Source organism: Leiobunum rupestre, chromosome 2 (assembly GCF_980474605.1).
Source record: "Leiobunum rupestre chromosome 2, qqLeiRupe1.1.hap1, whole genome shotgun sequence".
Taxonomy (NCBI): Eukaryota; Metazoa; Arthropoda; class Arachnida; order Opiliones; family Sclerosomatidae; genus Leiobunum; species Leiobunum rupestre.
Genome location: NC_143385.1, coordinates 2,311,107 through 2,338,198, shown reverse-complemented (window position 1 = coordinate 2,338,198; position 27,092 = coordinate 2,311,107). Strand labels below are relative to the sequence as shown.

The 27,092-nt window shown below is 39.1% G+C and overlaps 4 protein-coding genes across 7 annotated transcripts; all 4 read left to right on the top strand.

Annotated features, from left to right (window-relative positions):
- Positions 1-1,339: 1,339 nt before the first annotated feature.
- Positions 1,340-12,099, top strand: LOC149954666 (uncharacterized). 4 transcript variants are annotated; one of them, XR_016478453.1, is made up of 6 exons: positions 1,340-1,426; positions 5,570-5,702; positions 5,799-5,906; positions 6,628-6,840; positions 6,914-9,694; positions 11,785-12,099. XR_016478453.1 is itself a non-coding variant. In XM_090165308.1 (5 exons), the coding sequence occupies exons 4-5, from the start codon at positions 6,838-6,840 to the stop codon at positions 8,780-8,782; spliced, it is 1,872 nt and encodes a 623-aa protein (XP_090021434.1). In that variant the 5' UTR covers positions 1,340-1,426; positions 5,570-5,702; positions 5,799-5,906; positions 6,628-6,837; the 3' UTR covers positions 8,783-9,943. The 4 variants fall into 4 exon arrangements, 3 of the variants coding, with proteins under 3 accessions (XP_090021434.1, XP_090021436.1, XP_090021435.1); XM_090165308.1 differs by lacking the exon at positions 11,785-12,099 and having other exon boundaries at positions 6,914-9,943; XM_090165310.1 differs by lacking the exons at positions 1,340-1,426; positions 11,785-12,099 and adding an exon at positions 1,563-1,711 and having other exon boundaries at positions 6,914-9,943.
- A 3,837-nt stretch (positions 12,100-15,936) lies between these two features.
- LOC149954665 (uncharacterized) lies at positions 15,937-17,016 on the top strand. The gene has a single exon (XM_090165291.1). The coding sequence runs from the start codon at positions 15,937-15,939 to the stop codon at positions 17,014-17,016; it is 1,080 nt and encodes a 359-aa protein (XP_090021417.1).
- Positions 17,017-17,104: 88 nt separating this feature from the next.
- LOC149954664 (uncharacterized) lies at positions 17,105-18,193 on the top strand. Its single transcript, XM_090165290.1, has one exon. The coding sequence runs from the start codon at positions 17,105-17,107 to the stop codon at positions 18,191-18,193; it is 1,089 nt and encodes a 362-aa protein (XP_090021416.1).
- A 165-nt stretch (positions 18,194-18,358) lies between these two features.
- LOC149954663 (uncharacterized) lies at positions 18,359-21,191 on the top strand. The gene is made up of 5 exons (XM_090165289.1): positions 18,359-19,733; positions 19,782-19,953; positions 20,633-20,816; positions 20,894-20,981; positions 21,064-21,191. Exons 1-5 carry the CDS (start codon positions 18,359-18,361, stop codon positions 21,189-21,191), a joined length of 1,947 nt encoding a protein of 648 aa, XP_090021415.1.
- Positions 21,192-27,092: the final 5,901 nt, after the last annotated feature.

Genomic DNA, 27,092 nt, shown 5'->3' with positions numbered 1-27,092 from the left:
CACCCCCGTTTCTTCACCCCCGTTTCTTCACCCCCGTTTCTTCACCCCCGTTTCTTCACCCCCGTTTCTTCACCCCCGTTTCTTCACCCCCGCTTCTTCACCCCCGTTTCTTCCCCCCCGTTTCTTCCCCCCCGTTTCTTCACCCCCGTTTCTTCACCCCCGTTTCTTCACCCCCGTTTCTTCACCCCCGTTTCTTCACCCCCGTTTCTTCACCCCCGTTTCTTCACCCCCGTTTCTTCACCCCCGTTTCTTCACCCCCGTTTCTTCACCCCCGTTTCTTCACCCCCGTTTCTTCACCCCCGTTTCTTCACCCCCGTTTCTTCACCCCCGTTTCTTCACCCCCGTTTCTTCACCCCCGTTTCTTCACCCCCGTTTCTTCACCCCCGTTTCTTCACCCCCGTTTCTTCACCCCCGTTTCTTCACCCCCGCTTCTTCACCCCCGTTTCTTCACCCGTCAAAATTTTCCATACGCGACCCCTTTCCCTCTCTTGAATGTTCCTTTAAGGAAAGGGTTGGTTAATACTGTCAGACAAGTTTATTGAAAAGAAGGATACCTGGAAATCTCAGGGTAGAGCTCGGCGTTTGGATAAGAATTAATCACTTTATTTATTTTTATCCATAACACACAATTATCCACAAATTATCCGAAAAAATCTATTATTTTTACATGTTAAATTGCATTTTAGTCTGGATAATATCCACGAATAAACAGTTAATCGTAATTTTTATGGTTAATCAAAATTTTTGCGGTTAATTTATCCGTTTCGCCGAGCTCTATCTCAGGGAAATTGACAAAGGGTCGATAATCAGGGCATTTGGTTTAAGAAAAAATAGAAAACAGGAACTTTACCTAGAACAAAATTTTATGATTATAATTAAGAAAAATACAATATGAAAAATAATGAAATTTCGCTTTAATAAATCGGTTAAAATTACGCCTTAAAATGTCAGGGAAATTAAAACCAAAACTTCCGTAACAAGCCTGATAGTGAGACACTTCGAACTAGATTTATTATAAGCTTCTACTTAGATTTGATTTGAAATAAACACTGCCGTGCGTTAAGGCTTCGCAATATCAAACAAACCGTTATAATTCGCGTATATGTGGTTAAAAATACTGTTCGGATCATTTAGTTTTACATCGTTCAAGCGAAAACACAGTTTTACGCGGATGTAGACGTATATCAAAGAGCACGTACACCTCGTTGCAATTCCGTCTACATGTATGCTACTAGCGTGCCGTATTTTTTGAGGATGACTCGTCGCTTCGCAGATGTAATAGAGTAAATACAACTCGCGTCGAATGCAACGAAGCATGCTTTTAATACATATACTTAACAACGGCGTTTTACGAACCAAAAAATTAGTTCCAGTCGGTGCTTCAATGTACGTTCCTAGCCGCCGAGACGTGTTTTAGCCAAAAACGGTAATTTGAACTTCAATTTAAATATTGTTGTAATATAAAATTTTGTTGAAGTAATAGGTCTGTTAAAATTAGGTTTATACAAGAATTTGAGTAACATTTTTGGGATTTTTTAACGAAAATTTTAATATTGAAATAAGCGAAATTTCAAAGGCTTCGTCGGGGATTCAAAAATATGGGTGAAAGTTTAGCAACTCCTCCGCCTTTCCTATAGATTAAACCAGTCCCTAGTATTAAAAGATAAATTAGAACGACGGTAGGTACCTTTACAACGTTTTTTATATACAGGTGAGAAACGTTTTTCTATTTGATAATTATTCCTGAAAAAAATTGCCTTTTTTGTGACATTTTTTATCGTTGTGGGGCGCACAAGGCGCAATACGGAGAAAATAATTATCTCCCTATACAGGGTGTTTTTTTTTTGGGGCGAAAAAGTGATTATTTCAAAAACCAGGTTTTCTAGGAAGTTGAAATTTGTACTGTACATTATACGTGCCGGGGGACACTTTCTCCTAAAATTGCATCTAAATCGAAAAATAGTTTCACGTTTTTTAAAAATTTAAATTTTAACCGCTAGGCTATAAGAAAATTGTTAATGAGAAAATTGTAGAGCGTTGGCCCGAAAAAAATAGACGTATTTTTCACTGACAAAATACGACTTGAAAAAGTGACAAGTTGGGCAAGCTAAAATAACTTTTTAATTCCATTGGGAGAGTAGTGTAACTTTATGAAAGTCAAAAATTTGTTAATCTGGTGTTTAATGCAATTTCAATTTTGGCTCTTGAATGTTTGGATTGGTTGGAAACCGGAAATTATTCAAGCCCCCTTCGACAATATGATTGTTCGCGCCCAAGCCTGCATCGCAGCCGAAGGTGGTATTTTCGAAACGTACTTATAAATTTTGTTTCTAAATAGGTAAATAAAATGTCTCTTTGTTTTCAAAACAAGTTGGCAAGCCAAAATATACCTCTCCTCGGAAGAATTGTCCCTAGTGGTATTAATCTCTCGAGATAACCCTTAAAGATATATCCGCAATTCAGAGTTATTTACTAAAAACTTAATCCCGGTTCAATTCCGCACGGTATACAATTTAATTATAATTAAAATAATTAAGACGGAACAACCGAGTTTAATTTATTCAGAATATTATAAATTAAGTAGTTACAACGGTGAGTTAGACGAACTAGAACAACGCACAATTGAATTTAACCCTATTTACAGAACAAGTTTATCAGTTAAATGTAATACGAAGCAAATTTTAATGAAAGAAATATCTACATAGGGTATTTGTATTTTTCTCGCTTACGAAATAACAACACAAAAAACCTTCTTTAAACCACTTCACACGAAAAAAATGATAATTAAAAGCCAACAATACCGGCCAAAAGCTCAACACAATCAAAAAATTAAAATAACAAAACCCAATCGACCAAACTTTTTAGCCAAAACGACCAATAGAAAAATATATAATAACAACCCAATCAATCAGACCAGAGCAGAGCAAAAATAATTAATAGAAAAATATATAATAACAACCCAATCGATCAGGCTAAGAGCAAAAATAACGAATAGAAAAATATTTAATAATATCCCAAATTATCAGGCTTCAGAGAAAAAATAACGAATAGAAAAATTTATAATAATATCCCAATCAATCGGACTTCAGGATCAAAATAGCTCATAGAAAAATATTATTACGCAGTCGAGTAATAAATTAATTCAAAACCAAGCAATAGAAAATAGAAAATCAAGAAGCGCAACACCTTACAATTGACACTAAGATGAATATCGTGAACAATTGGTGGAAACCCTGCCATTGGATGTTGAGAGGTTGCCATAACACTCAGCACTCTCTCCGTCCCGAAAGTCAAGAATAAGAAGAAGTTTGGAGAAAAAACGAGCGTACATACAAAACAGAAACACAACAAACACAATCGTCATAACACAAACTCAACATTCCCACCCAACACATAAACATTACAAAAAAATATCCACTCAAACTGAATTAAAACTGCCGCGACGGTGAGCGTTAACGAAAAGCAACAACCAAACACAACGCAATCGCAAATTTATCCGTTAACGCTTACCGTCACACGGTGGTTTTGGCCAACCTTTAATCTGCTAAAACGGTTATTCGACTGCTTACGCAGTGAACCAAGAAACTGCGTACGCGGTGATTACCCTTTGCCCCGAAAATCACTTTTTCGCGCAAACAAAACACCCTGTATATTTAAAAATTCATCAATTGTAGAAAACAGTATAAAGTAGTTGAGACTTGTTTATAAACAATAGGCTGAAAATCGAGTCAAAATAGTGTAACCAACGCGGCCACCGCTATTTTGGTCTGAGTGGACTAAAGGTACTAAAATGAGGCCAAAGTAGTTGTCAGTATATCGCATACTTTTTTAGCCAAATCAATCAGACGCCCGAATATCAAATAGTGTAGCCCAAGCGGCAACTACTATTATTTCCTGAAACATTTGTGACCCAAAAATCGGGCCAAAATAGTGCACGGCTGAATCTCGGAAATTTTGGCCTGAGCACAACGGAGCCCGAATAACAGGCCAATGGACTATTTTAGCCGGATTATTGGGCCTTAATAGCACTCCGAAAGGGATAGCTATTTTAGCCTGATAATCAGGCTAATATACCTTTGGCTAATTTGGCATAGAGTACCGATAACCTTCGCAACTCAGTACACATATCTCGGAATCGTATCTGCAAACGTCGGAATTAAGGGTGAACTAGGGTAAAGCACTGTGCTGGAAAGCGAGGCGGCCATATTAAACATTTGGGATATCTGCCGCTTATGCTCTCTCATATTTTACAATCACCGTGTCTGTTTGTCTGTCTTTCTGGGCTGCGCATTTTCGGGGCAAAGTGTAATCACTGCGTTCGCAGTTTCTTGGAATTTTATTTTTGTCATTGGGTGTATCATTAATTATTTTCAATTTGCGTTAGTATCGGGCGGGATTCGAACCCGAGCCCTCCTGCCGAACAGGTGAGCGTTTTACCACAGAACCACGGATAAATGTAACGCTTCACTGAAAACTAGAAACTCTTCCGAGGAGAGGTATATTTTGGTTTGCGAACTTGTATAATTATGCCTTACGCCAATGGGAAATTCGAGCGAGTTTCTTCAAACGCGTTCAATAGCTCTTCGGCCTGTATAGTACAGCAACTTAGAGGGGCATTTCGTCAAAAGAACGCCGTTGGGCCCCTAGGGCTATACGCTGGGTTTAAAAAAAACGGGTTTTATGGCGTTTTTTTGGGTTTTATGGCGTTTTTTACCTAAAATGATAACCTAAATCGATGATTTACTTCATTTATATTTTTTATTTTCAATTTAACACTACATATTTCTCGCAATTATTCTTATCATTCGTAGACGTAAAGTATCGTCTGCTCCATGTTCTGCTAAATATTGATTGAAAGTTGCAGAAGTTTAAAACTTACTGTTTAGTTAACACTGTTAACTTGCTACTGTTAGATTAGTGTTTACCAAAACACTGGTTATGTATTTTGTGTAAATACGTTGTATAAAAAAGCAATATTTTGTAATATTATAGAATTTAAAGAATTAAAGTTTAATTCTTTAAATTCTTTAATATAGTTTAATATAGTTTAATCATTAAACTATATTTTTAAACTTTTTCGTCATTTTTGAAACTTTTTAAGGTGGGTTTTTTTAAGTGGGCTTTTGTAAAGTGGGTCCAACCCAAAAAAACCATGGGTTTTTTTTTGGGGGGGGGGGTTAAATTCGAACCATGGCTACACGGGAGGTTGCAGTAACGCCGATGATGGGCAGCTTAGAAATCACACGTGGCTCTAAATCTCACACCCTTCTCACATTATGATTGGATAGATTCCATCGTCTTTTAATATTTTTCAATTCGCGCATTTAGTATCTTAATAGAAAACATTAACCGTTTATGATTTTGGCTGGCCAGTGATTCCAAAAGGGTGCTCACACTCGAATCGAAATTCCATAATTATTTATCCCGGGTCAGTGACGTCAGCCTTTGACCTCAAGAGCCGCGGGTAGGAAGAAAGAACACTTTGCGCTTTTGAATAAAAGCGCTATTTTTAAACCTACCGCTGTTTTAATTTTGTAAAAACTATCATTAACTAATTTTGTTCGTTTAGGTTAACAAATGTACGATCAACCCCGACTCGTTATCATGAAAGGATTACTGAATTCGTAAATCCAGATAAATGGAAAAGGACCGGAAGGTGTCTGTATTATTACTTCATAAAAATAACAGGGCCAGTTGCTAAGGTGATTGGGCGTTACATAATATTTTCTACTTTTCATATCTTATTAAGTTCTCTAAATAGTGGTTGAAATGATTTTCCCTTTCCAATTATATTCCAGTGTACCGATTGTCGCTTCAGTCTATTATAAATTAAATACTGGTTAACAGTAAGCTGCAATTGCGGACACTGCGGATCTAAACTTCGCCCGATGAGCTAACCATTTAAGGTAATTAGTAAAAGATTTAAAACTGATTACAGCTATTACCATAGAATAGCAGAGTTACATTACAGAGTGATAACAAAAGATTACTGTAATCATCTCAGTCAGAATGTACATGTACACCTATTACGGGAAGTGATCAGCCGCTCGTTTCAACACTAATCTAACCTAATTTTACTTCTAAGCCTCATTATTTTAAAATGAATTTCCGCTTCGTTAATATCAAACCTGAGGCGGGTAGCAACAGACGTAGTTTCTGTACTTTTTTAATTTAGTTTTTATTTTAATTGGAATGGTCTATTAAAATAATCCATAGATGTGATGAACATGATCATAATCTAATATTTGAGTTGTTGGTAATTTTTTTGTATAACAACTTGTTAAAAATAACTCCTTGAGGTATAGTAAAGAAGAAGCTAATGGATTATTGATTAATTGTGTCAAATGTAAAGTTTGGAAAATATTGGATTTGAAGAGAATGTTGGGAACTATTCCCTGACAAATCTCCTGGTCCCAGTGGCGGACACACATGGGGGGCACCCATCCCCCTTTAAGCTTAAACTTTGCGTGTGACTTGATGATTTGTTAATATACCTTTAGCTCAAGATGTCTTTTAGCACCCCCCACCCCCTTTAGTTTTTTCTGTATCCGCCTGGTCCATTGGAGGTAGAAGAACTAAATAAAAAAATGCATTATATAGTGTTATGAAAGTGTATTATTATTTCAGATTTGATTTCCTAAAATCATGCGAATATTATCTTCCAATGCCAAAATTACCTCTTGGTGAGGAATTCACCGGAAAGAAAATTCAAGCCACTTGAAAAAAGAACATTTATACATCTCCGCTCAAAGAAATAGTAATTCAAAGAAATAATTAAAGTTTTAGCATTGAATCGAGCTCAAAAGAATCTGTTGAATTACCTGGGTACGATAAAAAATGGTAATTGACGAGAGAAATATATTTCTAGAACTTAACTTAGGTTTCGAAATTTTAAATAACTTTTTACCAACAGCTAGAAAAATTTTCTGCTGATGATTATGATGACCCTGACGTCTACCACGAGGTATTAGCACTTTTTACCGACGAAGTACCACTATTAGTTGCCATGAATCAGAACAATATGGCCGTGACAACGGGAGACAATACCACTTTGACAACAGGAGACAATTCGACTTTGACAACGGGAGACAATTCGACTATGACAACGGGAGGCAATTCGACTTTGACAAATGGAGACAATTCGACTTTGACAACGGGAGACAATTCGACTTTGACAACGGGAGACAATTCGACTTTGACAACAAGAGACAATTCGACTTTGACAACGGGAGACAATTCGACTTTGACCACGGCAGACAATTCGACTTTGACAACGGGAGACAATTCGATTTTGACAACGGGAGACAATTCGACCGTGACAACGGGAGAAAATGCGACCGTGACAACGGAAGACAATGCGACCGTGACAACGGAAGACAATGCGACCGTGACCACGGGAGACAATGCGACCGTGAAAATGGGAGACAATTCAACCGTGACCACGGGAGACAATGCGATCGTGAAAATGGGAGACAATTCGACCGTGACCACGGGAGACAATGCGATCGTGACCACGGGAGACAATGCGATCGTGACCACGGGAGACAATGCAACCGTGATCACGGGAGACAATGCAACCGTGATCACGGGAAACAATACGACCGTAATCACGGGAAACAATACGACCGTAAGAACGGGATACAATGCGACCGTAAGAACGGGATACAATGCGACTGTAAGAACGGGATACAATGCGACCGTGACAACTGGATACAATGCGACCGTGACAACGGGATACAATGCGACTGTGACCACGGGCTACAATGCGACCGTGACAACGGAATACAATGCCACCGTGACAACGAGAGACAATGTCACCGTGACCACGGGAAACAACACGACCGTGATCACGGGAAACAATTCGACCGTAACAACGGGAAACAATGCGACCGTGATGACAAGATACAATGCGACCGTGATGACGGGATACAATGCGACCGTGATGACGGGATACAATGCGACCGTGACAACGGGATACAATGCGACCGTGACAACGGGATACAATGCCACCGTGACAACGGGATACAATGCCACCGTGACAACGGGATACAATGCCACCGTGACAACGGGATACAATGTCACCGTGACCACGGGAGACAATGCGACCGTGATAACGGAGGACAATGCAACCGTGACAACGGAGGACAATGCGACCGTGACAACGGGATACAATGCGACCGTGAACACGGGAGACAATACGACTTTGACAGGGGGAGTAAATACGACTTTGACAGCGAGTGACACTGAGGCCGTGAAAACGAGAGACAATTCGACCGTGACAACTGGATACAATGAAACTATGACCACGGGAGACAATGCGACCGTGACCACGGCAGACAATGCGACCGTGACCACGGCAGACAATGTGACCGTGACCACGGGAGAGAATGCGACCGTGACAACGGGATACAATGTGACCGTGACCACGGGGGACAATGAGACCGGGACCACGGGAGACAATGCGACCGTGACCATGGGAGAGAATGCCACCGTGACCACGGGAGACAATGCGACCGTGACCACGGGATACAATTCAACTGTGACCACGGGAGAGAATGTAACCGTGACCACGGGAGACAATGCGACGGTGACCACGGGATACAATTCGACTGTGACCACGGGAGACAATGTGACCGAGAAAACGAGAGACAATGCGACCGTGACAACGGGATACAATGAAACTATGACCACGGGAGACAATGTGAGCGTGACCACGGGGAAAATTCGACCGGGATCACGGGAAACAATGCGACCGGGACCACGGAAGACAATGCGACCGTGACCACGGGATGCAATTCGACTGTGACCACGGGAGACAATGTAACCGTGACCACGGGAGACAATGCGACGGTGACCACGGGAGACAATTCAACTGTGACCACGGGAGACAATGTGACCGAGAAAACGAGAGACAATGCGACCGTGACAACGGGATACAATGAAACTATGACCACGGGAGACAATGCGACCGTGACCACGGGAGACAATGTGACCGTGACCACGGGGACAATTTGACTGGGACCACGGGAGACAATATGACCGTGACCACGGAGACAATGAAACTATGACCACGGGAGACAATGCGACCGTGACCACGGAAGACAATGTGACCGTGACCACGGGGAAAATTCGACCGGGACCACGGGAAACAATGTGACCGTGACCACGGGAGACAATGCGACCGGGACCACGGGAGACAATTCGACTGTGACCACGGGAGACAATGTGACCGTGACAACGGGATACAATGAAACTATGACCACGGGAGACAATGCGACCGTGACCACGGGAGACAATGTGACCGTGACCACTGGGACAATTCGACCGGGACCACGGGAGACAATGTGACCGTGACCACGGGAGACAATGTGACCGTGACCACGGGAGACAATGCGACCGGGACCACGGGAGACAATGCGACCGTGACCACTGGGACAATTCGACCGGGACCACGGGAGACAATGTGACCGGGACCACGGGAGACAATGTGACCGTGACCACGGGAGACAATGTGACCGTGACCACGGGAGACAATGCGACCGGGACCACGGGAGACAATGCGACCGGGACCACGGGATACAATGCGACCGGGACCACGGGACACAATACGACCTTGACAGCGGGAGACAATACGACTTTGACAGCGGGAGACAATAAGAATTTGACAACGGGAGACAATACCGCCGTGATAACGGTAGATAATACACCGACGACTACAAAAGCGCCGTTAGTCCTGTCCGATGTCATTTTGAATAGCAAGAGTTTTAGAAAGCGTGAAAATTGCATTCGAACGACCTTATTTCGATCCAACAGCGTTGTAAAACGTAGTTTTTATGGAAAACGTTGAGATTCAAGATGAACAAATATAAACGGTTGATAAAGTATACGGACTTATAGTCTGCGGCCTATAAAAGGCGATTTCCGACATAAACTCTTAGATGAATGAAGCAAAAAACTTTGGCAATTTTTATTAATTAGCACTGCCTAGCAAACAAAGAAAATATCAAAAGAGGTCTGATCGTTTTGGGCTTTTTAAATGTCGAAAGTCCCAACCAGAAACTTTTAGAGATTTTATGGTTGACAGCGGGAAAAAAAATACAAACTAACCAGATAAGATATATGTAGAATATTTTAAACTGTTCGGTTCTCTAGGCGAGGAAACCACAAATATTTAATAGAACGAGTTACTTATAGTTACTTACAAAATTATTTTCATGATGTTGAGTTAGGTCTAAGATTGGTTTCATTTGAAGAGTTATTGATTTTTGCAACTGGAGCTGATAGAGAACCGCAACAGGGTTTAACGCCCCAACCCAAAATTATATTTCTTTACGAAATAGTGAAAAATAGTTGAAAACCATGTCACTTTCCTACTTTCAACACCTGTGCTTTAATTATACTGCCCATAATCCACAACAGTTACACCAATTTCTGATCCTCTATCGATTGCAGAATCAAATCTAGCCAAGATATTGAAAGTCTAATCTGATCTGAAAAAACTCGCTTTTCTAGGCCAAAAGAAGTCGAATTAAAAGATTTAAGGGTTAGATTAAAGCCTACTTTCTCTAACTTTTTTTGCCAAAAACATAACTTTTTAAAGGGCCCCAACAGCGTTAAATCACATCTGGATTCGAGTCTATCGACGAGAGAGTGTCGAGTATATAGACGCGAGAGGTTCGAGTAAATCGACGCGAGAGGCTCGAGTTTATCGATGCTAGAGGTTCAAGTATATCGACGTGAGAGGCTCAAGTATATCGACGCGAGAGGCTCAAGTATATCGACGCGAGAGGCTCAAGTATATCGACGCGAGAGGTTCGAGTATATCGAGGCGAGAGGTTCGAGTAAATCGACGCGAGAGGTTCGAGTAAATTGACGCGAGAGGTTCGAGTGTATAGACGCAAGAGGCTCGAGTAAATCGACGCGAGAGGCTCGAGTATATAGATGCTAGAGGTTCGAGTATATCGACGTGAGAGGCTCAAGTATATCGACGCGAGAGGTTCGAGTAAATCGACGCGAGAGGTTCGAGTATATCGAGGTGAGAGGTTCGAGTGAATCGACGCGAGAGGCTCGAGTAAATCGACGCGAGAGGTTCGAGAAAATCGACGCGAGAGGTTCGAGTAAATCGACGCGAGAGATTCGAGTATATCGACGCGAGAGGCTCGAGACTATCGAGCGTCTTTACTATGTTGGCGCTAGGTTGAGTCTTGTAACAACCAAGTTATAATTTGGTCCGGTTTCGCGTGCCATACCAAAGAACAATTACCTTTTACCTCTGCAAGTTTTTATGGATAGGGTTAGCTGAAAAACATGGGTTAAATTTTATCAACTCAACACCGAGTTTTCACTGAGTGCCACATGCTGGTCGAAAGTGTTCACGACTGCTACCAAATGCAACATAAAACTCAAAAGTGTACCAAAACGGTTTATTTTGAAGTGAAATCTTGTCGCGAAGTAAAAAGAGGGAGTGGGAGAGGGGTGAAATCAATTTTTTCATTTTCTCCACTTCCGCGCCGCCGAGTGAGGCGTTTTGGAACGTATGTCTACGGGCGAGTAAATTAAAGAGATAGAATCGCGCCAGGTCATAGATAATGTTGCTAGTAGTCTGGCAACTAATACGCTAAGTAGTCTATTGTTAAACTAGCTTCTAGTAAATAGTGTAAATGACGCAAAGGTAGAGTTGACCCACTTTTGGGTCTTATGTCGCTTAATTTTATTGCTTCTTATATTGCCAGTGTTCATAACATCGCTAGTAGATTTCGATCCATTTTTTATTCACTATTGCAGGACCTCTTGTGTCCAGTCTTCAAAACGATCGTCAGGGAGATTTGAGGCACCCTTTCTTTTTCCAGTTTCGAAACCGCCTCGTAAACTAATCACAACCAAACAGCCGTGGCAGTCAATCACCTAATATACAACAATCAAGACTCAAAGAGCGACTACCGCCGGTAACGTGCGACATCTGGCTTGAGTTCTTAATAATAATAAATTACTGTTTATGTTACGTCACTATAAAACCAGCAATTGATTGGCCGATATATCTTTCATTTTTAATTTAACATTCGAGGTTTTTAAAAATAGCGGGTGATCATGTTCCTACTAACCGATAATAGATATAAAAACAATTTTAATAATTATAACTTAAACTTTAATTTTTTATTGTTATTTCTCCTAGGTGCTTAATTACGACGTGCAAAAAAAATATCCGGTAAATTATTATTCAGGTTATATAGTTGTTTAAGCCTCTGGTTAATTGGAAACGGCGGGCGATTTGAAATATTTCTTTGTAAAGTTAACTTTATTTCGAGGGTTATCAAAGCAGCGGGCTATTTAAACGGACTTCAATGTAAGATATGCCGAGAGATTTAAAAATTGAACTCACCAAATATATGCCCAATGCAGTTATTGATGAAAGGAAAATTATCCTTATTAACGTTATGATATTGTTGCGTTGGAGTGAAGACTCAGCAAACCCAACTGGAATATATTCCATAAATGTCTTATGGAATTTATAGCAGATGTTAAAACTAAAATAAGTTCTTACCTGTTTTATTGTGACGTTGCGTTGTATTCTACTAATTATAACTGCAACCATAGAAATTTCAACACATTCTTTTAAAGCATACCCTCCCTACTTTTCTCAATCTTAGTGTAAATAACCACCCATCTCCAAAAATTAAAAGAATATTAAAAAGTTTCATCAGAGCACAATAATTACTTTTTACTAATTTATCTTTTAGTGGAACTGTGTGCCTTATATGTTACTGTATAAGCTATTGGCTTTTGTTTTGCATTTATTCTATCAAACCATTGTTTTGAAACTTTAAGTTCATTTGTGGCCAGATTTTTGGTGTTATAAAAGTTAAAATTGTTTTATATCAAATTCCAAAATTATTACTTTATCGGTTTTTTTTGGTGAAATTGTGAATGTGTTTCACTAATTATAACTGCATATATCAAAGAAATAATCTCTACACATTTTGATTCCATCTCTATAATCAAAACCTGCCATTTTAAAGGCAGGTGAAGATGGATATGCTGTATTTATGCAAAAACTGCCAGTAACGTACAAAGTTTCAAGACCACTTTTTCCGATCTCATATCTAACCAAAAATTGCTAGAATGTCGTTCATAACAATATAATAATCAAAGATTTGCACATTTTGCTTTATTATTTATTTTATAATAATTTACATACCATTTGCATATAAAAACTATGAAAAATATATTGACTATTTTTCAGATGAAAGTATTATGACCACCGGAGAAGTTTTGTAAAAATATTAGTTATTTGGGGGGGGGGGCAGTACATGGTTAGTTTGCGCACATTACAGTGACATCTGCACTTTCACAGGTTCTCCCTACTATTTAAATCAATCAAAATATTACTTTCAGTCATTTAACTAGAGCAAGTCCAATTTAATTAAAAAAAACCTTTAAAAGCTATCAATCAAGATATTGGTCAAATATCTTATCAAATAAATTTATTTTAAAATATTTTGAGTAACATTCTTATCATTTCAAACCTGTTATTAAAAAATCTGGTAATTTCAGTAATATTGGAAAAAAATTTGATTGAAGTATTTTTCTTTGTAATATAACATTTTTTGTAGTTTTACAAAATTCTACGTGTATTGTTAAATACCTTTTTCAGATTTTGTTGGAATTGATACAATTGTTATTGAATTATCGATTAGATAAAAAATTATCTAAGGCTTCTTGATTTCCAAATTCTGGATACCACTGGAAATGTTTCCAATACTATACCTCAAGTATATTGAAGGATATAAACACAATAATAATTTTTTAAATTTTCAAATAAAATATATTTATTCACTTTAAGCACTTAAACAAAGTTACATAGAATAATAATAATAATTTTTTAAAGTATTAGTACAAAAAATATGATTAGTATTTTGTAACTGCGATCCTATATTAACGCAGGGTGAAAAAACAGGGTTTGGAAAAAAATTGTTTTTTAGGTTAAACCAGGGGTTTTTGGTTTAAACCAGTTTTTTTAAAACACTGGTTTATATTACTTTTGAATTATATTTTTCGCTTGTGTTAATTCTTTTAAAGGTACAAACTGTTCTTTATTAACTAAAATGTAATTAGAGTTAATAAAATTAAATACCAAAATTATTTGCCCAGTTTGCAAAAATAACTTTTTTATTTTCTGGCACTATACTTAAAGTTACAATTCTTTGACTCTCTTTAGCATCTTTGTTAATTACTTTAAACAAAATACAATCTTAGATAATCTCTCTGTACCTAATCTTTTATTAAAGGGATGATGAAAAGCCAATATAACCTATTATTTACCGATTCCTACTCAAAAAATAAACTGAAAAGCCTACCACTCGCGCTGACAACACGGTGTGTTTACATTTTTATACGCGTTTTTTACCTCGATTTTTTGCTCGTTGAAAGATTGTAGTATATGTTTCGCAACATTTAGGCTTCTTGGGTCAGAATAAATAATCTCAAATAGCGATAATTCAGACAATTTAGTTCAACGTTTACCAAATTTTTTCAGGTTAAATCTTATTGAAATATGTCTGCCGGTTACAAATGTGCAATTTTTACCTTTGACAATACTCGTCAGAATACGAAAGATAAGAACATAAAGTTTCATTACTTTCCCAAGGATCCCAATCTTAAAGGGGCTCCAAAGTTCAGTGGTAAAAAAAAAATTGAGCATGCTTTTCCTTCCCCCCAACCCCTCACTCGGCCTTGGCAGTTTAAGCCAATGGTTTAAAGCCCTGGGGATAGAAGATGATTGGAATCCTTCGGCTAGTTTAGGAGTATGTTCCAACCACTTTAAAGATGAATGTTATAATTATGACTATGACAACACCTTAAACCTGGCACAGTCCCCAGTGTATTTGGTAATATACAGCATGATGATTCTCAATTCAGAAGAATTATGTAACCGATCTAATGAACAGCCAAGGGTTCCGGTATATATGAAAAACAATAAAATAAAAACGGACTCAAAATGGCGGCTAAATAGAATATTATTTATTAAGAATTTAAGTAGCAGAAAATATAATTTTTTCCTTCAATGACCCATGAAACAAAAACAATAATATTAAGTCATTTTACCAAAACAGAGAGAGAGCCATGTCGTCCACAATACATTAAGACTTGCCCTAAAATTTAGTTAAAGAGATAAAGATACTGTTAATTATTTCTAACTACTGCAATGCCTAGTAATAATCTTGTCAGAATAAATGTCTCCTGGATTTCAAGAGACTCTGATGGCTATGACCTTCTTCTTCTTAATCACCCTTTTTTACGCGGACAGAGCCTTCTTATAAACTCGTCTCCCCTGGCATAGACCTTACACCCCACTAGGACTAACCTGTCAATAATTCAGTCTAGGCTTCTCTATCTCACTGGTAACTGGCAACCCTGTAACTTTATCGTCTGCTTAGCCCAGACCCTCTTTGTTACGGTGTACAGTATACTTACCAAAAAGTAGTAGGTATGTAACCTGGATCAAGGAATTTCCCCCTCTACCAGTAGGTACTTGGTGTGAAAACTATTTTTGTTTAAAGAAATATCATAAAAACTATTGCCATTTTTTCTTATCTTTGAAAAGGTTAGAAATTTTCTCCGTCGCCTCATTTTTTATTGTGTAAATATTGTTTTTAAAATTAAGTATATAAATCAAACGTGTTTGCCTGTTTACCAGTGCCAGCAAGTTCAGTCTAACGCTTCACTCAAATTTTGTATGTCGTTCTCTGTAAAATTGTAGTAATAAAAGTTTTTAATAGACATTACTCTAGTTGAAGTAAATTAGTTATTGCTAAGCAAGAGAAATAGACAATAAATTCTACAAACTAATGGTGCCGAAACCCGGGAAGACTTAGAATCCTTCAAGTATTCGAAATCTGGATTATGGACAAATTGAAAAGGAAGCGAGGAGCTATCAGAATGTCGATCACGAAACTCATAGAGAAGGTGGATAATGATTTGCAGACCGATCCATTCAACATCAACGTTCTGGAAATCTCGTTAAATCGTCTAATTCAAAAGGAAAAGGATTTGCCAAAGATGGACGAAGAGATCCAAGACCTTATAACAGAACAAGCAGATTTCGATAAAGATATTCTAGAGTCCATTAACTACATGGACCAGATCACCGATTGCAAAACGATCAATGAGCAAAAAATACGTGATGTACGAGAAGGTCCTCCATTGCAGAGGACAAGAACATCTAACGAAACCGTGAAGTTGCCCAAACTGACAATGGCGAAGTTTTCTGGTGAGCCAACTCAATGGACAGCGTTCTGGAGTCAGTACAATGTTGCCGTACACCAAAACAAAGGACAAAGCCACGTAGAAAAATTCACATACCTAAAATCGTATCTGGAAGGCCGAGCAGCCAGAGCCATCCAAGGACTTGCTATTAGCGACTCAACGTACGACGAAGCCGTATCGATTCTAACGAGAACCTTTGGAAATCAAGTCCGAATTGTGGAAAAACACATGGAGAACTTCTTGAAGCTCGAGACAGTACGAAGATCAAGCGAGGTACCTTGGCTACGTAGACTATACGATGCGTTGGAAATTGAAATTCGAAGTCTGAGGGCTATGAATATTGGATTTGAAACCTATGGTCAGCTATTAAGGACAATTCTGAAGCAACGAATACCACAAGATATCATGCTGGAATTCTCACGTATGAAGAAAGGTCAATTGACCTGGGACGTTCTTGATCTTGTGGAGTACCTGAGAGACGAGGTGGATACTAGAGAGCTGGCTTTCGAATTCACATATGCAGATGCCGCGAATAATCGAGACACCATATCAAGACCCTTTCAAGAGAGAAGCACGTCGAAACCATGGCAGAACTCGAACAGTCAAGGTCAAAGAAGATTACCTTCAGCAACACTTCTCAACGTTAGCACTTCATCAAAATGCCTCTACTGTCAGGAATCTGGTCACACTACGAATTCCTGTGATAAATCAATTGAAGAAAAGCTTCAGTTCCCTCTTTGCCGTTCCACATAGAGACTTCAACGTACAATTGCGAGACAAGGGATTGGAAATTGCAGACGAAGAATGTCAACGGTTTGATGGTCAAGGCGATATTGGTGTGATGATCGGAGCTGACTATTATTGGAGTGTGGTTACTGGCAAGACCGAGCCTTTGGAATCCAAACTAAGAGCGGTGCAAACAATTTTTGGATGGGTAATGCACGGGCCATCTATTTCGACGACCACAACGGTGGGAATAAATATGGTCAACATAATGACCTTGGAAATCGACAAAGAAATGGAGCTGTCACAGCAGATTAAAGCTTTCTGGGAACTCGATTCAATGGGTGTCGTCGACCATGGAGCCAAGACCGTTACCAATACTAGTATCATGGAAGACTTTAAGAACGAACTTTCAAGCAACTACGTTGTTGCCAAACGAAGAACGGAACGATTAATGGAGCGATTCAGAAAGAACCCCGTACTTTTCTCACAGTATAAAGAAGTAATCCACGAGCAAAAGGAGCAACAGATCATCGAGAAAGTTGAGAGCAACTCGAGTTCGAACTTTTCTAATCCAGTTCATTATCTGCCACATCAACCTGTTATCAGAACTGATCACGACACAACAAAGTTACGTGTGGTGTACGATGGATCTGCCAGTGAAGCGGACGAGCCTTCTCTTAATGATTGTCTTGCACCTGGACCAAACCTGAATGAAGAATTACTATCTATTTTGCTACGTTTCCGTAACAACAAGATAGCGTTGATCGCTGACATTGAAAAGGCGTTCTTACGAATATCACTATCACCATCTGACCGAGATGCAGTTCGATTTCTATGGAAAGACGATCCTAATCAAGAGAACTACGACACGTATCGCATTACAAGAGTGCCGTTCGGTGTAACTTCGAGCCCTTTCCTACTATCAGCAACAATCCAACATCACTTGAACATACATCAAGAAGCTAAGGGTGAACTCTGCAAATTAATCAAAGACAGCCTCTACGTTGACTTCATATCCAGAGCGCCTAATGAAGAGAAGGCGTACGAAATATCGAAAGAGACGAAGAATCTAATGAACAGTGCTAGTATGAACATCCGCAAGTGGCGAACAAATTCAAGAAAACTTCAATCGAGATGGGACAACGAGGAGAACAAGTCCAAGGATCAAACCACGTTCACGACAAAGGAACGAAAAGATAAATAAAAAGTATTGGGGTTGACTTGGAATCCAGACGAAGATACTCTAATCTTCCAGTTACGACCGCTTTTAGAATTTATGACTACTAGAACGAACTCCAAGCGGAGCGTTCTGCAATGCGTTTCGAGAATATTTGACTCAGTTGGGTTTCTAGCACCGTTTACGGTGATAATGAAAATGCTGTTCCAGAATTCGTGGGAGTTGGGAGTTCAATGGGACGATCCATTACCAGACGAGCCTTTGAAGAAATTTGATGAATGGTGTCTCGAACTACCGCACCTAAGTCAACTGTCAGTTCCTCGACATTATCACAATGGCTTCGATGATTCAGAAGTACTATACAGAGAGATCCACGTCTTCTGTGATGCAAGTGAACATGCGTACGCCGCTGTAGCATATTGCCACTACGTTCGTTCAGATGGCAACATTGAAGTGGCTTTCATAGCAGCTAAGGCCAGAGTAGCACCACTTCAGAAGATAACCTTACCACGATTGGAACTGATGGGAGCTGTGGTTGGAGCTCGTCTTGTCAATCACCTTCAGAAAATCCTACCACGGGGAATTTCCAGAATACAGATCTGGACTGATTCATTGGTAACTCTTCATTGGATCAAGGGCAAAGGGACTAAATGGAAACCTTTCGTAGCCAATCGGGTTATGGAAGTGCAATCGTTGACGGAACCCAGTACCTGGAATCACGTCAGAGGCAAGGAAAATCCTGCAGACATCCCAAGCAGAGGTTGTAACGTTGAAAGCATTCTTTCCAATAAAGTATGGTGGGAAGGTCCCAAGTGGTTACTGCTCGAAGAAGAGTACTGGCCCGTGACAAAAACAAGCGAACCACGGAAGGAAGACGTGGAAGACGAATGTCGTAGAAAGTACATTGGAACCACTCAATTCAACTGCGCTGTCGTTAAAAAACCTATACCAATCGTAGATCTGTCCAGATATCATTCATTCAGGAAGGCAAAAAGAGTAATGGCCTTTATCTGTCGTTTCGTTCAGTTTATCAAGAGTCGAGAGCTGACGAAGGGGACGCTGACAACAGAAGAACTAATTAAGGCTGAGAAAATACTGGTAATGGTAGATCAAACGCAAGATTTTCACGAAGAATTGACGTTACTAAGAAAACGTCAAGGTTTACCAAGTAGCTCGCAGATATTTTCTCTAAATCCAATTTTAGACCAAGACGGACTGATTCGTCTCGGAGGACGGTTGCAGAAGACGAACTTCTCGTACAGCGAAAGACATCCTTGCATATTATCGGGTAAAAATAAACTATCAGAACTAATCATTGTGTTTTTTCATGAAAGATTGATGCATTCCGGGTTACGTGATACTATGACCGATGTCAGGGAAAATTTCTGGATAATACAAGGAAGACAGGTGGCAAAAACGCTACTAAATCGTTGCATTATTTGCAAGCGATTTACATCAAAGCCTGGATCAACCAGCGTTGCACCTTTACCAAAAGACCGACTTACCGAAGCACCGTCATTTAGCATTACCGGCGTCGATTTTGCAGGACCTTTATTTGTTCGAGTCGGTAAGAATAAAACAGTCAAGGCTTATATAACAATCTTCACATGCGCAGTTACTCGAGGCCTTCACTTGAAACTGGTGTCAAGTATGACGGCTGAGATGTTTTTGATGGCATTTCGAAGATTCGTGTCCAGGAGACGTGTACCAAGCGTAGTTTACTCGGACAATGCCAAGAGTTTCAAACGAACGGACCAAGATCTACGAGACATTTGGACACACCTCAAGTCAGCGCAGATAAAAGAATATTTCGCTGGTCACGAAATAACCTGGAAAAGACTACGTCCTAGAGCTTCGCACTGCACACCAGTTTCGTAACCCTCGAGAAGACAAAGAAATTAAAGAAGGAGATATTGTGCTAGTCCACAACGAGAAGATACCGCGAGCCTTTTGGAAAATAGCTCGCGTAGACGAAGTGTTCCGAGGTAGAGACAAAAAAGTTCGGGCTTGTCGTGTATTTCTTAGTAATGGTAAATATATACGACGACCAATCCAACTACTATATTATCTAGAAGTGAAATGAATTTAAAATTCGTAATTAATTAAAAATAAATTTGATGAGTTTTAAGAAACTCGTCGGCGGGGAGTTTATGTGAAAACTATTTTTGTTTAAAGAAATATCATAAAAACTATTGCCATTTTTTCTTATCTTTGAAAAGGTTAGAAATTTTCTCCATCGCCTCATTTTTTATTGTGTAAATATTGTTTTTAAAATTAAGTTTATAAATCAAACGTGTTTGCCTGTTTACCAGTGCCAGCAAGTTCAGTCTAACGCTTCACTCAAAATTTGTATGTCGTTCTCTGTAAAATTGTAGTAATAAAAGTTTTTAATAGACATTACTCTAGTTGAAGTAAATTAGTTATTGCTAAGCAAGAGAAATAGACAATAAATTCTACACTTGATAGGCTTATAATTCGTCCGGCTACAATTAGACTAGTCGTTGCTAGTGATGATAGCGCGGAACCAAGCTCTTCCGCTGTGTCTGTCACTCCGGCATTAGAAATTCCCCGATCATTATATAAAGAAGAGGCCCCTTTGTGGAACCGAGCCAAGTTTTCACGGGGCTCGGAGTTCAGCACAAGCTATAGCGTATGCCTCAAGTGTAAACTAAAATTTTTTATCTAGTGTAAAACTGATTTTGGTTAGAGAAATTCTATTAATTTTAGAAAACCACTAAATCAAGAGGGGTTCAAACCGAAGAAGCAGCTTTAGTTCCTATAACCAAAACCGTATCAACGCTTGTACGACCAACCGGTAAAAATAAAAATATAACAATTTACTGAATTTACAATAATATGGTAAATGTGACTTGTTACTTCATAATATATATCTTTAGATTTAGACTTGACAGAGCTATTTGGTGTCCTCATAGTGTTTTCTTCTCCGATCGTGGCGATTGAATCAACTTATGACACCGAAGATGAAGAATCACATGAAGAGCCCATGCCACAAAAAATTACTTAATCCCCAGGATCTGGCTCAACTAAGACTGATGACCATCGTAGTGATTCTACATACGAACCGAATATTCAAAGATTTGAAACTTTAACTGATAGCCCAGACAATAAGGATTTGAAATATTCCGAGTATGAAATTTCAAATACCATTAAATTTAGTTTTTTTAAATTATTTTATTTGTTAAATAGAGAGGGATTTCCATCAGAACGTGATCCCCATATTGAAGATAAATATATTCGCATCGAAAAGAAATAAAAGGTGGCGCGATCTAAAGGAAACAAACCAGACGACATAATAGTGTAGATTGAAGATTTCGTACGTTTAGGTTTATTTCGTTCGTAACAATCTACTATTAAATCAAATTAAGGTCGTTTTAAGAGACCTTTTATCTTAAAAATTGTTACTTTGTATGGTTGTAATAACAACGGTACCATGGAAGGTATGCGGTTTCATCGATTTCATTCAAAGCTACCAAAATTAGATAAGGCTTGGGAAAGACACATAGTAAAACGATAGTTGTTTGATATTCTTATTTTAGAAAGGAAAATTCCAAATTTAGCTATTCTTGTAGCCTATAAAGGTAAGACAATGTTACGCTGGAGTATTTATTAAAAATGTGGTAGTTTTTTTAATCTTGAAATTATCAACAGATCAGTTCAAGCAGTATCCACATTGTTTAAGACCTTCGGAAATTCCTTCCAAGAATCTGACTATTCGTATGCGTGACAGAAAATCAACCAAAGTATCATAAAACAGAACTAGTAGATACAATGAATGGTTAAATAGACTAACCTCTCTGTATAATGCCAGGAGAAAAAAAGGAGTATTTATGATAAGGAGAAGAGATTAGCCGAACATTTGCCTACGGATCATCTTGTAGAACCTCAAAGTGGTGGAAAATATCAGCTGAATGCATTGAAAATGCTTATGTCATTCGTACTTTGGAAAAAGGAATTACAGTAAATACGCATGAAGAACATAAATGTAAAGTAACTGCTAGCTGCGGCATGTTGAAACCACAAACTGTTGTATGTTTGACTGGAATTCAATCAATGGAACTTCTTAATGAAATAGTTAAAGAACTTCCAACTGAAGATTTGTCTACCGGGAGAGTGTTAAAATTAATTTGTCCACTTTTCATTAAGAAAGGCAGGGCAAAAAACTAAGACGATGGCACAATTTTCCCATTAAGACGCTTTGCTTACATAAAAAGTTGCTAGTGCTAGGGTTCATGTCGAGCGTATAATTCAAAGATTGAAAACGTGCAACATTTAGGATTTACTACCATGTGCTGATAAAATGTTCACTGTTATGAGTGCTGTAGTAAATTTGTAAACATCTATTTTGGCAGATAATAAATTTTATTTGAAAAAATATTTAAAATAAACATATTGCAATTGAAGCATAAGCTTATGAACAAACTCTTTGTCAATTTTCAATTCAATTATTTGACAGTCATGCTTTTCTTTGAATAAATGACTAGATGCCCTACAGAGAGGCCAAAAATGGCAATGTTTAGTTCCAATGTTACGTGATGTTGGATCTTCGGAAAATGAAATACTAAGCCTCTATTTTGTAACCTTCCAGTTTGTCAAATACTCCAGTGAAATTACATGATAACTTCTTAGTTTTGTTCTCCTTGTTGAATACAATTCACTTTGTTTCGATAATGGTAATCTTATTTCAACTGTATTTTTATAAAACAAAAACACTAATAAAAATCATGTGGGCAATAGGTCAAGGCTTACTTCATAAATTAATTTAAAAAACAATTTCACCTTCAGTAGTGAGTATAAAGTCGTACCACTTTCTTCCTTGCTGATGATTTTTACAAGAAAAAGTATTTATTAATATAATTAATTGATTAAACAATGATATTAATGAAGAAAACTCCACGTTTTTATTTAACTGTCCTTATCTGAACGATTTGTTTCCTTGAGATCGTAGTTGAGCTTCATCGCCACTAGTGCGACGCTAATTTCAGACACTTCTACTATAAATGTAATTAACCATTATATATTTAATTTCGGCTCTAGGGTTTCCCTAGCGTCAGCAAAAGCAAGAAGGATTCTCGTTTTGGTTGTACGTTATTCCGGGTATAAGAATGTCTAGGGGTATGATTACACGTTAAGAAATAAATAAACAAATGATCGGGTGTCCAAGTAATATAATATAAACCAATATTGACAACTACACGAAAATACAAATATCCACACTTTAAATAAATATATACACCACACTAAAATAAAAACAACATGCAAATTAAGTTCGTTTCGCGGAATCACGAGGGGGAACAACGCGGGCTCTCTCTCTCTCTCTCTCTCTTGGTAATATTAAATGGAAACCATTCTCGGCTTTGGCACACCAATTTTGCGTTTAGTCTGTTGGCTCACACTTGAGATGGCTGCTCGAGTCTTTGGATGGGTACTTCGGTAGTTGGGCCTTTGGTGCTACTCCGTTGGATAACTTCTTTACTTGTTAAAATTAAACTTGGCCTAATACTGGGCCTGAACTCTTTAGTCTAATTCCTAACTTCTCGCATTATCCCGGGACTAACTGTATCCGGACTCTTCCTTCTACTCAGCTACCCTGAGGTTCTCGGGTTCCCTGGTTCAGCGGGACTCTCTTGAAAAATCGCCAACTCCTCGGTTTTACTGTAAAGGGAGGTCACGTGATTAAATCAAATTTCGAAGATGACAATTTGTAGGTCAATGATTGGCGAAGGTGAAAGGTTAAAGGAAGCTTGAGAGAGGCGTTTCTTTGAAAGGTGATTAGTCGAAGTATATTTGAAATTCGGTTGTGGAAATTGGTGACACGTGTCCGCATGTGGTACCACTTTTTGAACCCGCGGCACTTTCGGAAGAAGAGAGAGTAGTCTTTACACTTTACGTTTCCGATCTATGTAGAGAAGAGCGGATATCGAAGAATAGAGAGAGAGGGGTTCGATGGCGCACAATGGGACAAGATGTTAACGCGCGCAAAACACTGAGTAGAGGAGAGCCATTCTAACACATGTTGGGGTAATAAAAACTTTCGCGAACGAGAAAATACCTTTTGTAAAATAATACACTAATGATAAACATTTGCGCTTGGACACCCGTACGGGGATAGAAAATATAAAGGGGCTTAAAGTAAAATTGCTAATGGATAACGAGTATGCTTTCCACGTGTGTGAAAACGAAAAGATAAGATGCTAGGAAATTTTACGAAGAGCGAAATAAAGTGCTGCCAGATGTTTTAAGAAATGAATGGTAACTTTAAGAATATAGGAATTATTGTAATAAAGTAAGGATTATAAAAATTAAGCGTCGCACTCCCCCCTCCCCAAAACCGAACGTCCTCGTGAGGTATGTATAAGAGAAAAATTATTTACGGGGGCGAAGATTATATCGGGGGGTACGGTTTATACGCGGTGATTTACACCGATCAACTTTACCCTTTGCCAAGGGTGCGTTGTCATTACCCAAACGTGGAATAAAGACCTTTAATTGCGAAATGTGGTGGGTCCCTTTTAGCAAGCGACGGCTATTTTTATGACATAGTCGATAAGTATGTTCGGATAATTTTTCCGCTACTTCGTACGGGCCATCCCAGATAGGTGCTAATTTTTTTCCATATTGCTCAGCCACCGAGGACTGGTAATGCGTTTTCTTTAGTACCATCTCTCCAACATTTAATTGAAATGGCCTATGCTTTTTATCATACACGCGTTTTTGGCGTGCTTGTGCCAAAACTAATTTTGCTTGAGCGTTCTCGTAAGCATTTCGTACGCGAGGTCCAATTTTCAACCCGTGTAATTTAACATTAGAATCCTCTAACTTCTCTACCAGGTTTACATTATCTGGGATAAAGTAGTGGGGCTCGCGTAATTCGCGACCAAAATTTAAATATGCGGGGGTGTAACCCGTGGACTCGTGCCTCCCAGTTCTCAATGAGAACGCGTACTGCTATAGACCCACATCCCAATTTTGATGCGTATCCGTGACGTAAGAGGCTATTATGATACCGAGGTTTTTGTTGGCTCGCTCAGTCTGATTGCTCTGGGGCGAATATATGGAAGTAAGGCGATGCTTGACTCCCAGAATTTCAAAAGCTAAACCCATTACTTTCGATACGAACTGTCGTCCGTTATCGGAGACAACCCTTAGGGGCACACCAAACCTACTGAATACCTCTTCGACGAGTTTATTCGCTATAGTAGTGGCGGTGGCTCTTTTGAGGGGAAAAACTTCAACCCATTTGGTGCAATAATCTATTACCACCAACATTTGTGTATGACCCCTTTTACTTGTGGGGTAAGGACCTTTCAAATCTATTCCTATAACTTTCCAAGGTTTGGAAGGCGCGGCGGGTTTCATTAGCCCGGGTGGCTTGGTTTGGGGATTTTTAAATCTCTGGCAAACCTGACAAGACTTAATATAACGGGTAATGTCGGTGTTCATACCGTCCCACGTATACATTTCTTTGATTCGCTTGTTTGTTATGAAACTACCCAAATGTCCTGACGTTTTGTTGTCGTGGCAACAATGCATAACTACTGGGCGTAGGGATTCAGGTACAAGAACTCTATAACCACGGTAGGCTTTATCCTCGTATTTTGGGATAAATCGGCAAACCAGTCTATTTTCTTAGGCACCAAGCTTCCGGTGCTGCTAGGGACTTAGGATCAGTTAAGTACTTTTTAAGGAGGGAAATCTTTTCATCTTTGTCCTGTTCCCGAACAATCGTATCTAAATCTAATACAGCGATGGAATTTTCCTTAGCTGAGGGAACCATTGCGGCCGACAAGGTAACCTCAATAGGTAAACTAGTATTAGACTCGTCTTTATTTTCCGGAATGCGTGAAAGCGCATCGGCTACCAAATTAGATCTACCGGGGATATATTCTATTTGAAAGGGTTCGAAGGCCTGCAATCTAAGCATACACCTCGTGAGTTTACCGGTGGGGTCTTTAGCTCGGTGTAACCATTCCAAACTCTTATGGTCGCAGTAAACTTTAAAATTAAAGCCTTGAATGTAAGGTCGAAAATGTTCAATGGTTTCCACAATCGCGAGACATTCCCTCTCAGTGGTAGAATATTTCCGCTCTCCCGTGCTTAGAGCTCGACTAAAATATTGAATCACCCCTTCCTTTCCGTCGATTTTCTGACTCAAAACTCCCGCTATCCCGACGTCGGACGCGTCCGTCCTAACCGTGAAGGGAAGATCGTATCTAGGGGTAATCAGAACAGGGGTCAAAGATAGGGCATGTTTCAACTGATTGAAGGCCAGCTCCTGGTCAGCTTCCCAAGCCCACCTTCTAATCCTCTCCTTGTGTAGAAGTCGGGTGATTGGCTCTGCGATTTTAGCGAAGTTTGGTATGAATTTTCTATAATAGGACGCCATTCCCAAAAATCTCCTAACTTGCTTTACATTTCTGGGGCGGGGGTATTCTCTAATGGATTTTACTTTGTCGGGGTCTACTTCTATTCCCTCTTTAGATATTATATGCCCTAGGATACGGGTTTTACTTTGACAGAAACGGGCCTTAGAGGCTTTAGCGGTTAAGCCATGTTTGCCAAGAATACCCAGAACCTCATCCAATAGTCTTAAATGGTCTTCAAATGATTCTGTGGCAATTATTAAATCATCTAAATAGGCGAATACACCTTGTTTTCTTAATTTAATAACCAATTTATTAATTAGCCGTTGGAAAGTTCGAGGGGCATTGGTCAGCCCAAACATGAGAACTTTGGGGCGGAATAAACCTTTGTCAGTAACAAAAGCTGCTTTGTCACGACTTAGTTCATTTAATGGGATTTGCCAATACCCAGAGCGGAGGTCGATTAAGGTAATATAATTTGGTTTATGAATGGACTTTAAAATGTCGTCCATTCTAGCCATGGGAAATTTGTCCTGTTTGCTCAC